Source organism: Tachypleus tridentatus, chromosome 9 (assembly GCF_004210375.1).
Source record: "Tachypleus tridentatus isolate NWPU-2018 chromosome 9, ASM421037v1, whole genome shotgun sequence".
Taxonomy (NCBI): Eukaryota; Metazoa; Arthropoda; class Merostomata; order Xiphosura; family Limulidae; genus Tachypleus; species Tachypleus tridentatus.
In genome coordinates this window covers 138,220,638-138,234,286 of record NC_134833.1, presented here as the reverse complement: position 1 = coordinate 138,234,286, position 13,649 = coordinate 138,220,638, and the positions used below count along the sequence as shown (strand labels likewise).

Sequence of the window (13,649 nt, the reverse complement as noted above, 5' to 3'; positions counted from 1 at the left end):
AATAAAGTTTTAACACATATAGGAGCAAATTTTATAGATGTAAAGTAACTTCTAGTACTGTGCACCTAGCTGATATTTTTAATAAACTCAGTAACCTTAACTTCTCATTGTAAGGCCAGAATAGCAATATTTTGCAACTGAATGACAATGTGTATGTTTTTCACAAAACAACTTTTGGATAAAAACCAGTTTTTATGAATGAAAATTGTGAAATATTTCCTTGTATTAATGAAATTGTGGAATGAGTTAAATCATAGTTTTATTCATGACACTGCTTCTATTAATCTCAGAAAACTTCAGATAAATTCCAATAATCAACAGAACACAACTGGATCTTGAATCCATTTAACAACAGCATAACTACTCAGTGGTCAATGGTAGCTCAAGAAAAGCTTATGAAACTATCCAGTGATAAAAATTTTCATGCAAAATTAAAGTCAAAACCTCTTGGAAGTTCCTGAATGTTAATTCTTAAATACCTTGTTCTGTCATGAAAGATGAATGTGATTTTGCCTTTTACACCAACATACCTGTGCAAGTATTTTACGCATCAAAGCAATAACAAGAAAAACAATGATCTTGTTGGCAGGTAGAGTGTGATCTCTAAGTTGCTGTGTAAACAAACCAGCCAAGAATGAACCTCATCCCAAACTCAACACATTTTTCACATTCAATTGGTAAGTGAACTAAAACCATTTGTTTTATGCAATGTACCATCTTAAGACTTGTTTTATTTTTATACGAGGTGTGTAGGAAACAAAAATACATGTTTGGAAAGGGGCATTATAAAATAGTTTCTACACCACTGCTCTATAAAAGAGAACAGGAAATTTGTCAACCTCTATCTATACTCATATTCCAATATAAAATATAACCAAGAAATGAATCAGTCTGTATACACACTCAAGTTTCATAATTCCACTATAAAACAGAACAAATATTTGTTAAGCTGTAGCTATATCCAGGTTTCTTAGTTCTTCTGGAGAAAAACCAAGAACTGTGTCAACTGTTTACATTTAAAAGGTATTACACATCTAGAAAACAATATAATAGTGTACTGCAATAATGATCAGAAACAGTATAAAGAAAAATACAAATTGAATAGTTACAATGTGTTACTGTTATGACAACAAGTAAAAACAAAAAGAACAGAATATTTATAATGTATTATAGCACTCAAATGGTAACAGGGAGTGCAAAAACTGGATAATCACAGCTTATTAGATTAATTGTGTTAAAACAATAAAGAATAAAATAATAGTAGCAGTAATAATAGATGAAAAAACGAAAAATTTATCCTGTTAAAATATAATACACTTACAGTCATTAAAGAAATAATTAAGCAATGTGCTTACCACTGTTTCAAAAACTAAATTTACTTTCTAGTGATCTTCCATAGACAAAGCACTACAACAGTTATACTTACTTCACATTTATCTTCCACAAAAATACAGTTTTTTCAGAAGTTCCAGGATGAAGTTCTAAGAACTTACTGTCACTGGAAGTAAATATTAATGAATCACTTTATTATATTATAATCATGTTTATCCTTTTTGATTTTTTTAATTTTTTTTTAGAAAAATATAAATAGATTTCTTACTCTCAGAACTGGAACATAATTTTTCTATAAAATATGATTCTCAATGAAATATTACTCCTTTTATAAACACTACAAGCATAAATTTTATGCAAACTATTTTTAGCTGCAGCACAGCAGCTTACAAAATGGCTTCTAGTTTTGTTTTCCACATAAAAACTTTTAGCTCATAGCTCTGTCATCTCTTGATCAGTTTGAGATTTAAGTACAATTTTAAATTTAGAGCCTTTTTACTGATGAACTTGACCATTCCCAAAGTTTCATAGGTTAATTTTCTCTAATCTTGCCTAAAAGAATTTCTATTTGGGCATAGGTTAGTAGAAATTCTGATAAATAATAAAACTAAATCGGTAATAAGGGTATTAAATACTTGGTATTGCTACCACACAAAAGTATATACAGCATAAAAAAAACAACAACAAAAAAACAGATTAATTTCTTCTAACTATGCCAAAAAGAATTTCAAGTGTCCTGACTATGAAGGATTCCTTCTTATTTTCAGGAAAACAATGAAGTATTTAGGTTGAAAACAAAACTACCTGATACATAAATGTTAAACAATTTTTTCAAAATAAAAAAATATGAATAAGGAACATAAAAACAATGAAAGTACATGACAATATTCAGTACTTTTTTGCCACTAAGCACTGATTTAACTTTCATAATAAACTGTCAAAAATTCCAAAAGTCATAAAAAATACAATGATCATTAGTAACTGTGGATTTTTCTTCACATAACTAAGTTGTATAATTTCAGTTAAGAAGAAAAAGAATCTATGACTGCATGTCTAATCTATTCTTTGGTTTCTTATGCCATCTGCAGGAGACAAATTTTGCAAATTGCATAGATCATCAGTACTTTGTATTGCGTTAAATCTTTAATAATTATTATTTTTTCAAACAAAAATTAAAATCTGCAGAAAACATGACAACAGTGTCAGTACATTTTAAATTTACTATATATCTTTGATGCAATAATGTTCTCACTTAGTACAACTAAACCTTGCCTCTATAGAAATACTACTTCACATGAAAATAAACCTGCCATAAAAAACAAGACTTTGCAACTAGATACAACCAAACATGAGTAAAGTGCTGTCAATATTTGTAGTACTGTACTTTCTGGCATTTTTATGTTGCACTTGATTTTTAATAGATCAAGATTTTCAACACATATTGATCATTACATAAAATAAAGGTCTAGAAGTATAAAAAAGATCTTTTCTTCATTGAGAACAAAAGGTAAAACCAAAGTATATAAAGCAGGGGTTCCCAACCGGTGGGTCGCGACCCTCTGGGGGATCGCGAAGCCTTGTTAGAAGTAGCTTGGGATAACATTAATTTTATTTCATCAATTACATTTTCATGCTCTTACATTTTTTTTGTTTCAGTGCAAAGCAAAACGTGTGTTATGTTAGTTCAATGTCATTAGGTGATATCATGGGTGTATGTATGCGAGCCTGTGAGTGAATGTGCCTGTGTGAATGTGTATGTGTCTGCAACTGTATGTATGTGTGTACTAGTGAGTAGCAAGTATGTGAGTGCACGCGCATGTACGTATGCTTGTGTGTCTGTTTAGCTGTGATTAAGTGTGTGTGTGTGTGCTCGCTGTCAGTTCCTCAAGGATGAGATTACCGAACATCTTCAGTCTCTAGAAAAGGAAGTCGAGTGTTATTTCCCTGAGCTATCACAGGAACAGGAGGCCCTGGTAAGGAACCCATTTTGTACTGAACTTGATGTATCCAGCATCCTTCAGCTCGTGATCTCTTCAAGGTGCAACATCAGGCATCTCACTAGCTGGGTTGGATAGCTGTTCAAACCTATGTTAATATTATTTTAAGAGATATATGTTCTTTTTGTGAATTCAGGTTGGACCAATGTGATTTAATTTGCTAATAACTAATTACAGAATTTTTAAATATTTTTTTTAGATGTTTCTTTCCCTCTCCTTCACAGAAAATAAAAGAAAAATTAAGCTGCTGATAGTAAGCCCTAAGTAGGGGGTCACATGGGTTTCAAACTTTCAGGTAAGGAGTTGCGAGTGCCAAAAGGTTGAGAACCCCTGCCTAGCTGAACCCCATTGACAATGTTTGGATGACAAGGGAAGTCTATAGAAATGTTTGGAACAAACATCCATGTGAAGGTAGGATAAGGGCTCCCAATCAAAAGGGGTGGATTGCATTTGTGATGGATCAACTACAGTTGATATGAAACAGGTAACAGGAAGCCACATCAACCAGTAATGTGGCAGATTACCTCAACTGCATGTGTTAATTAATAGAGGCCACATCATCTTGTAAGATGATGAATCAAATCTGGTGGAGGAAAATGAACAAAACAGAAGAGAGCATCTGTAACAAAAAGACTAATGATGAGTCACCAACCACCCATCTTTTCCAGTACTACAAACAGTCAAGAATAAAGACCCTGGAGAGTGTAAGTAATGTGCTCTATGGTTTCACTGTAAGTAAAAAAATTCTTGGCAAGTTGAGAGCTAACTGGTATGAGAGACACAAGAGGAGGAGATGTGGTGAGTGTCTCCTGTATCAATGCAAATCCTCTGAGATGAGTCTCCACTAGACCTAACCCAATAAGTTAGTCACCAATGCCCAAGTATGCAGTTCACCATGAAGTAGGATCCCTGCCAGTAATGTCAAGATCACAGCATTGAACAAGGGAGTCTGGAAAATCGAATGGGAGATGCAGTAAAATCACCTATAGAACTTAAAGAGGGTCAAGAAGTCAGCATAGAAAAATAACATAGACAGGCAGTAAACTCCAGTAAGGCATCTCTCTCCAAAAAATACCAATAACAAATCCATCTAAATATCAAAGACAGAGCAGAAGCCAATAACCTGACCACAGTGGAAGTCAACAGATGTCATAAAATCATCCAAATTTCAAGTAGAACATATCTGATAGGCTTTAGATACAAGCTTCAAAGATGATAAAAATGCAGAACTGTTGTATGTAACAAATGAATTCTGGAAAAGTGAGACTGATTAAGTTCAACAATGGCATCTTGTATAGAACCCAAGCAGGAAGTAGAGAGTTTAATCTCTGAAAGTCCAAATAAGTTCTCCAGGCAATGGAAAGCCAGTACTGATACAATAAATGAAAAGTACAAGGCATGGCAGCACCCTCCCTCAACTAATCTGCATATCTCCCTTTATGAACAGCAATGTCTGGCAAATAGTTTCTCCCAATAAAAAAAGTGAAGATTCCTAAGAAACAAGAAAAATACTTAAACCATTACAGTGTACTAGTTATAAAAAGGGTGCAGGAGATGGAATGTCCATCCAAGGTTAATTAGTAGCTGTCTGAGAAAAAAAAAAGATGCTGTGAAAATAGTCTAGATTCTCACAAGACTCCCTTGATCTCCTGTAAATTTTGCCTCTTAGTGAATAGGAAAAAAAGTGTCAGACTGCATGCAAGATTCTTTCTCCCTGTATACAAAGAATTGTATGTCCTCCATAGAAGGTGCCCCTCCCTTCTGCACAGGTAATGTTAGTATGAGGTGGTAGAGGAGGGGTATCAGATGTCTGTGCCTGAGACAAAATTGTGAATATTCATTTTAGGAAAATGTTGACAAAAAATTACTTTGTTGTTGTCATTAGATAAACAAACTCAAGCCCCATAAGAAACAAAATTCAGAAGAAATTCTTGCAAATATAGTAATAGTACAGAAGAGAACCCCACAGTAAACACTTAACAGTCTTCATACTTTTTGCTGTCAAGAAATGAATAAAAAAAAAACAACAGAGTTTATATAAAAATAAGGTATAGAGGGCATATTGATGTTGTTGAAAAGAGTCAGAAGATAATAATCACTAGGGAAAATATAGGGGGACGTAAAGAGTGGAGTAAGCAAGGTAGAATTCATATAAATGCAAAGACAGTCAAAGAGGTACAGAGTGAGAGGCAAGTGTGTTTCAGAACTGCTTTGTAGGCCTTTATAGCCTCACAAAATCACTTTAGCTTTCAGTGGTTTGAATTTACAATGATATGATTTGAAAGAAAGGAAGTTAGTCAACAGTTGAGACAATAAAACTGACAACTGATCCTAGATTACTGAATACAAAAATGCACAAACCCTCAATATACTATGCTCTTATACTGTACAAAGACTTTGTAACTGGATACTTACTGTTAAACACTGGATCACACAATAAAAAAGTACAGAGACAAAAACTTACCCAGTTTTAAATTTCACAGAAAAGGAAGTATCTTCAAAACAGACTTCTAGAGAGTCCTTATTGATGTTTTTAATGTATAAACACAGAGTCATTGAATCAGGTCCCTTTAAATACAAATACATAAATACACACTTTTACTATTACTTGAACTTTAATAAGTTTGTAAGATACTGAAATTTGATTTAAAAACATAATTTAAATGTAAATGCTACCTGTATATTTTATTTTATTTCAAAATTATAAAGATGTATCAAAATAGTTGCTAAAACTACAAAGCTTCAAATTTATTTTTCTAAACTGATTTTTATTCTGTTTTTCAAAGCAGTTTCTGAATATTTTTCTGAAATTGCTAAATGCAAATATTTTCAAAACCAACATGTTATCTAAAGTTATCACCAACCTATATCATATGAACAAATTTTACAGAAATTATTTGTCGATCAAGTAAAAATCAACATGAATTTAGATGACATTTTGTAAGATCTATCTATGATAAAGCATGGCAGCTTCTCAGATAAAAAAGACTGCTATAATAATCATGAGAACTTCAGAAACATGTAGCTCTGTGTTCAGACAAAGAAAAAATATGTTCCTGAAAATTCTAACTTCTAAAACTTTCTAATATAAGACTATGCTAGTCTGAAAGAAAAGCTATATGCATGTGATCTTAAAAATGAACTAGACTCACCTTCCATTTTCGACAATTCAAATGAAAATATAGCAAAAGGATGGAATTTCTTATTATTTTCAAATGTTTTTTTGACTCAACAGTATACCTGGGATCTACACAAACCCCAACGATTTTCTCAACTGTATATCTTTATACATAATCATTATAAATTTATATCAATTCATTTAACAGTCAAGAAAAAGCTCTGAATCAATACGAAATTATTGTCAGGAATATAAATAATAAAATAAAATTACATCTACTCGAGAGAAGGCTATCAGGATGGTCATATTCTATCATTTAAAGTTGCATATTATCATGAATTGTTTTTATTTATTTAAACCATGCAATATGTTCACTTTCATTGGTCATAACAAAAGGATCAAAGATGGACCATACATTCCTGATAGGGAAAGCCAACTAAAAAAGACAAAATCACTCATGTAAAGTTAAATTCCTCTGGAATGTGGAAATGTAATATTTCAATCCCTGATAGTTGTGATAACAAAGTAGTTATAATCTAATACTTATCTTGATCCCATACTATAAGTGGCCATTAATAGAACATGCTGTTTACCTTATAGCACACAAAACATTTCTGAAAGTTTATTCACTATGAAGGCTGTTTTTGAGGATGATCCATCAAAGTTGTACAGTATGTTTGCATATAACATAGTGTTATGCATGTATGTTCGTCTTGTACTTCAACAGGTATTCTCTGTAATGACTGCTTATAATGCTCATTTTATAAAAACTTGTTTGATAACTGTTGTTAATAACCCACTTATTTGGTTTTCAATCCATAGCTTACTATACAAACATATTTCTTTTGGGTCTGGACAGATGACCCACAATGTATACTTCGAGTTGAATTTTGTAGTATTGTGGTAATTTCATCAAATATTGGAGGATAAGAACTTGAATAAAAGGGTATAATAAAATTTACTTAGATACTGATGAACAATGTAATAATTTCTTGATTTGTTAACTTACTTCCTCAAGAATAAATTTTTTTATATTGTTCACACTGCAGGCTAACCTTAATAAAAGATGATCTGAAATTTCCATAAAATTTGAGCCCTGTAAATGTTGTAATGTAATTGGACTTTGGAATTCAATTCAGAGCATACTATAACAGTAATTTTGTGCTTGGGTCCAATATAGACCTCAGATGTTCCATAACATTTTAAAGGTGTGCTGATAAGGGCTAAAACATGCCAATGCTACATGTACTTGATCTTAACAATGTTTTCAGTCTTGTGAAACATGTTAATTCAAAACAAAAAATGGCAAAATTGAAATGTTCATGATAATATTTAAACATGTCCACTGATTTTGATACTCGGAGTTCACCTTGAAATACCCATATGTAATTGTTTTATGTAAAATATTAATAAGTGTATATAACTAATTTCATGTTTTAAAGTTAGAGAAGAGAATAATGGAAAGATTATACCAATGAAAAGACAGAGCACAATTTAATAATGACAGTAATATTTAACTTCATTAATAACAACACTAATGGTATGTCTGAAGAACTATTTAATTACAAAGGTCAATAATTCTAAACATCAACAAGTAAGAGCACCTACTTTTTCATACCAGTCGAGTTTTACATCCTGGACTTCATGGACTGGTTTGTGAGTGTTTTGAGTATCCATTGGCACTTCTTCCTGACACTAAACAACCCAAAGAGTTACATGTTAAACTGACATTTTCAAAATAATGACAAACAAAAACAGCAAAGAAGAGGACAAATGCAAGATATTAAGACATCAACAATGATCAATTATGCTAGTTTTTTTTTAATTAACAATTTAAAATTACTATTAAAACAACTAACCTCAAGCAATCAAATTACTATAAACATTTTGAGAGACAGTAATGACAAAGCCTAATTTAGTAAGATAATGTACCATGCCATAAGGCACTCTCAGGACTCTGTTTAATGTTTCAGTTGCTGCAAGATAATTAACAAGGAAAAATATTAAACGTAGTGGGATACATTTGATCAAGTTCACCCTAATGTGTTTATGCTATACCTCTTGCAATATATGTATTTTTATCATCAGTGTTTGTAACCTTTCAAAATTTTTATATTTTAACCTTTAAATCTTTGAAGTTAAATCAACATTTTAAACAAAAACTTTTCAAATCTTATATATCTCTTAATAACAGGCAAAAACTGAACTTTTAACATTCGACTACTAGCTCTTAAAATGCACAATATAGTTTGAAAACTGAAATTATACAAATGATTGTGAACCGAAATAACTTAAGAAACAAATTCTTATTACTTGTGGGTTTTTTCAAGAATAAACAATATTAATTTAATGCAATAATTATATTAAATCAAACAGATTTATCATTATTATAAATTACCAATACATTTTTATTGCACAAACATGTGAAAGCTCACATTGTTGAACCCCTATTCACTCACTGTATAAGACTGGACATTCAAAAAGACTAAAATCATAAATCATGTGAACTGTGTATTTAAAACATTAAAAATGTTTACATATTCTTAATTGTTTCTAAATTTTGATTCACCATTATGACTGAAGAGTAAAATAACATTATAAAAAAATCCTCAAAGCATAGAAAACTTATAACACTATATATAGTTAAAAAATTTATCTGGATGAAGATTAATCAACCAACGTTTTTCAATGAACAAATGTGATGACATAACCTTTGGAAAGGGTCATGGTATCTATGTATTTAAAAATATCACTTTTTGAATAACACTGATGAAATAAAATAGCCTTTTCTTAACACTGGTTACAGAGGAATAATTCTGTAATATTTCAAAAACTTCTTTTCACCACCACCAGTTAATTTTGTAACCTTTAAAACTATATATCAAAACAGTTAAGTCTCTGAGCTAAACTATATTACAAATGAAAAAGTTACCTCAAGCTGAGGCCAATGCTTGTACGGAACTTTCTTCACCATCTGTATGAAAACCTTATTTCCCCTCTGAGCCACAGTTGTGCCATCTGCTACTACAGGTCGGTATAATGAGCACTTCCATTTTCTACCATCTATAAGTTCAAAACTATATTAAAAGTGCTGTTTTGGCAATTTTTAAAATATTAAATTCTTGACTAGTAGCATGCACAAGTATACTTCTTTAACCTTTTTATAACTTTCAAAAAAGTTTTATCAAAGCATAATAGTCTAATCAGGTTTTGTTTTCTTTATCAATTTTAACATGACCTAATTTTCTAAGTATTATTTATTATAATAATATTATAATAAATTATAAAATTATAATTTATAAGAATAAATGAAATTACAAAATATATCAGAATATCTATTCCAAACAAGTTATTTCCCAAAACCCTGGTAATTATATTATTACAAACATTATAATTTAAATAAATGTAAAACTTGAATTACTGTACACAGTTTCACCTGTGTTTTAATTTACAAAACAAATCCTTTACATTTAAAAAAAGTAGATTTTTAAATTTGCTGTAAATTGAAAACTGCTTGTAAAAATGCAGTCCCTCAGTTTAACAGAAACAAATTAGTGATTATCTTTGTATGAAATGCTCATAAATTCATGAGTATGAAAAATAAGTAGAGAAACTAAAAAAATAATAATATGGGTATCTGGTGAATTTTTCACACCATACCTATCACACAGTTATCTTTTTAGTTCCAAAATTTGTTTCTAAATGTATCCATATTAATAACTACTTAAATACAGAGCTGGGATAAAGGTTTGAAATATTTCATTTTTTAACAACATAAAGCATGCCATGTAAAATAGCTGCTGTTTAAATTAAAATTTTTGGTGAAAATGTTTAACAAAAGATCCACTTGAAGTAGGATTTAAATACAAGGTATAATTTTTTTTTTTTTTTTTTTTATCACAGGTTAAAAAATGTAACACAATGATGAAGTTATAATCCAGTCTTTCTACTACTATTATTCTACAAGATGACTAGAGTTAGGCAACTTAATAAATTACTAAATATAACTGATTACCTGTCACCACTGGTTGCATTGATTATTGTCATTAAAATAATTGATTACTCAAAAGTCCAATTAAAATATATTAATATCATGAAGATAACCATTTTCTATTTCAACTATTTGAAAAATTGCCAGTAAGATTTTTCTTTATTATTCTCAAAAAATTAAAGGTTGTTACCTTCATGGCTCAACTAAAATAATTAATAGAAATTAGTATTTCTGAGTACTATGATTTTCAATTATCTAAGTCTCGTCTTGAATATAATAAGGTTTATGAGCCCAACTAATGAATGATTATTATACTCCACTGACCAGCCAGCTCTACAGTTGGTCATTTTTAAGCAGGTTTTGTTGTTAAGCTCTAAGCTATGAAACAGGCTACTGAAATCCAATTTGTAATGTTTTTACCACTTAGAATTATTGTTAAGTTACCAGAGGCAGAGAGAGCTCTTTTTGAAAACCCTAAGATTTTATAAATTGCTACACTAAAAAGAACAATAGTTAAAACATCAATGATTTATTTAAACAGCAAAATATTTCATTTTATAAACTGAAAGAGAGGCTTATTTCAAATGAAAACAGACAAAACAGCTGATTAGTACTGCTCAGAAAAACAAAGCAAATAAAGTAAGCCTTAACTAGAGATGAAATCTATGCAATTTGATTAGCTTAGATCACTATTTAAGAAGCTGTGATGAGTTAAAAATTCAGTGAAACTAGCTTTTCTCATCAAGAATAGCAGACCAAAGAAATTATTCATCTATATAATCTTCTCTGCAATTCATGAATTTGTGAAAAAAAGAAATGAATAAAATAAATTTTTGAAGGTGTTGTTAGTGGAATTTTTTTTTTAATTTATCTGCTTTTCACCAAAATACATGTTCATTAAATTTGCAAGACTAGACAGTGTTTTGCAATTGTTCATGTAAATAATTGTATTCTTCTGATTATTCAAGAAACAGTACATATGTTTTTAATCTTCTAACACAATACTTAGATAATTAAAAAATAGAAATAGGACAGTTAAATTACATACATCTCTTGAAGAAAATACATACCAGGAAAACTAAGCAAACAACAGTTTTCTTCAGGCTCTAAATTTAGCTGGTTCAAATCCACATATGAACCCACATGTAATGTTACTACAACATTTGCATCAGTTTGTGTCCATTCGTGCCGAATTGCACCTTAGAATGATATCCAAAAATTAATATTTAATATGCAAAGAAAACAGCATTACCACAGATATTAGTTTTACTATTTCATTACAAAAAATTTAAACTTAAGGGTACAAAAGTCTTATAAATATTAATATTGTAATATATGATTATGAATACAACCAAAATAAAGTTTTTAATCTGAATGAAAGTTAACGAATTTTTTTCTCTATTAGTATCATAGTGTATTCAAACAATTTCAACATTATACTTACACTTTGATGCTAAGCCTAATAAAATATTCAAGCAACAAGTAATTATTTTGCTACTTTTAAAAACGTCTACTAATACTAATTACTATACTCATTGAAAAATTGCTATAAAAACTTGAAAGGTTTAAAATTATTTATAAATTATACGATAAATGTTAAACACCCAACACAGGCAACAAGAAATCTTGCTTTGGTGTTTCTTAGTATTACAATCAAGATTAATCTAAATTTTAATACCAAATGATGCTTCTGAAAACGAATATTTTGATTATATAGTTTAATTCGTAATAACCTAACATTTATTCTCCATTGTTGAACATACTATGCAGCACAACACGATGAAAAAAAGAGCAACTTACGTTTTTTGTCAGCTTTATCTCCTTTGTCTGAATCTTTGTTACGAACGTTGCTATGCTTATCTTTTCTTTTCTTTGCTGTTCCACCGTCAACGGCTAGGCTAGAGTTGTCCATGCCGTCAACAATGACACTTAAGCGGCGTGTTCAGTTTAAGATAACCGTTTAAGGCTTACTTCGGGTGTAAGACTAAGGAAGCGTTTTCCAAACTCCTTTCACTGTCAATATATCGCTGTCAATAAGTCATTCCGCACTCTATAAAAATGAATATGTATATTATTGCTCATAATCACATAATTTCACATTCTATTTTGAACTTAAAATATATTAAAAAGTAATCTATCTTAAGTATTTTGATCAGATTTTTGATAAAATCACATATTCTTAGAAATATTATTAATAAACTACTTCCAGTTTTGGAATACGTTCTTACAGTTTTCAATATAAAATACGTTTTCCTCTTTCTTCTACCTTTCTCTTCGTTCGACACGGTAATACTATTGTTGTACTCAAAAGAGGGCGCAGTAGAATGCGGAGACAAGAAAATGGCGGATAATGGTAGGTGAAGTAAAATTTGAAAGCTTATTAATTCAAAATTTTTTCAGGAAATGTATTTAGAAATTGTTCAGTTTCAACATTATTTTTAATAATTTCGAATTAGTTCTAAAAATTGTAATGTAACAGTTCACTTGATTTCAACACAAGTTTCTGTGACTTACATGATTACTAAACTATTACTATTTATAATTTATTATTTTAAGCTAGTTTTATAATATAAATTGTCGTGTAACAGTAAGCCTACTCTATAATGAGTCATAATATATGATTATGATATTTACAAGGTAGTCAACTTTATAAGTTAGGTAATTAGTAAGCTGAAGCCTGAACGTTACTACTGGCCAGTACAATTCACTTACGTTATCGAAAATACATTAACACCGGTATTATGGTAATATTAATACTATCCGTAGCTGCTGGAGTTTAGACATAATTTACATATTCAAATATACAACTTTACACTTTATAGCTGTACAACTTATAGTTTATATATACAAAGTTATACAATAGCTCAACTTCGATTTTGTTTTGGAATATAATAAATTATTTTAACTTCTGAACATCATGCAGTTCATGCTGTATAACTTAAAATAAAAGTCACAAATGTGGGATATTGTGAAAGGGAAAGACCATTAGAATCATACAGTAACCAAGATGAGGTCTTAAAAAGCCATGAAGTACATGAATGCCAGTCATGGTGCATTTTCATTTTTGTCATTAGCCATGAATTTTAGAGCTATAATAATTTATGCTTGAGATTTGAAAGTGTTGCTCAATATTGGTCAATCAAATACATTGTTAGTGAGTATGATATATTCATTCAAAAATGGGCCCAGCATGGCCAGGTGGTTAAGGCAC

At 30.2% G+C, this 13,649-nt stretch overlaps 2 protein-coding genes across 2 annotated transcripts in view; one reads left to right on the top strand and one right to left on the bottom strand.

Moving 5' to 3' along the window:
* LOC143226483 (ubiquitin carboxyl-terminal hydrolase 19-like) overlaps positions 1-12,775 on the bottom strand; it is a 53,709-nt gene extending 40,934 nt beyond the window's left edge. Inside the window, exons 1-7 of the mRNA XM_076457504.1 lie at positions 12,667-12,775; positions 12,239-12,488; positions 11,509-11,637; positions 9,380-9,510; positions 8,056-8,142; positions 5,794-5,897; positions 1,427-1,498 (exon numbers count right to left, since the gene is read on the bottom strand). Of these exons, the coding sequence (XP_076313619.1) occupies positions 1,427-1,498; positions 5,794-5,897; positions 8,056-8,142; positions 9,380-9,510; positions 11,509-11,637; positions 12,239-12,350 (635 nt within the window). The 5' untranslated portion in view covers positions 12,351-12,488; positions 12,667-12,775. The remainder of the gene's footprint in view (positions 1-1,426; positions 1,499-5,793; positions 5,898-8,055; positions 8,143-9,379; positions 9,511-11,508; positions 11,638-12,238; positions 12,489-12,666) is intronic.
* The window catches only part of LOC143226484 (uncharacterized), a 34,836-nt gene continuing 33,860 nt past the window's right edge, over positions 12,674-13,649 (top strand). Inside the window, exon 1 of the mRNA XM_076457505.1 lies at positions 12,674-12,791. Within this exon, the coding sequence (XP_076313620.1) occupies positions 12,779-12,791 (13 nt within the window). The 5' untranslated portion in view covers positions 12,674-12,778. The remainder of the gene's footprint in view (positions 12,792-13,649) is intronic.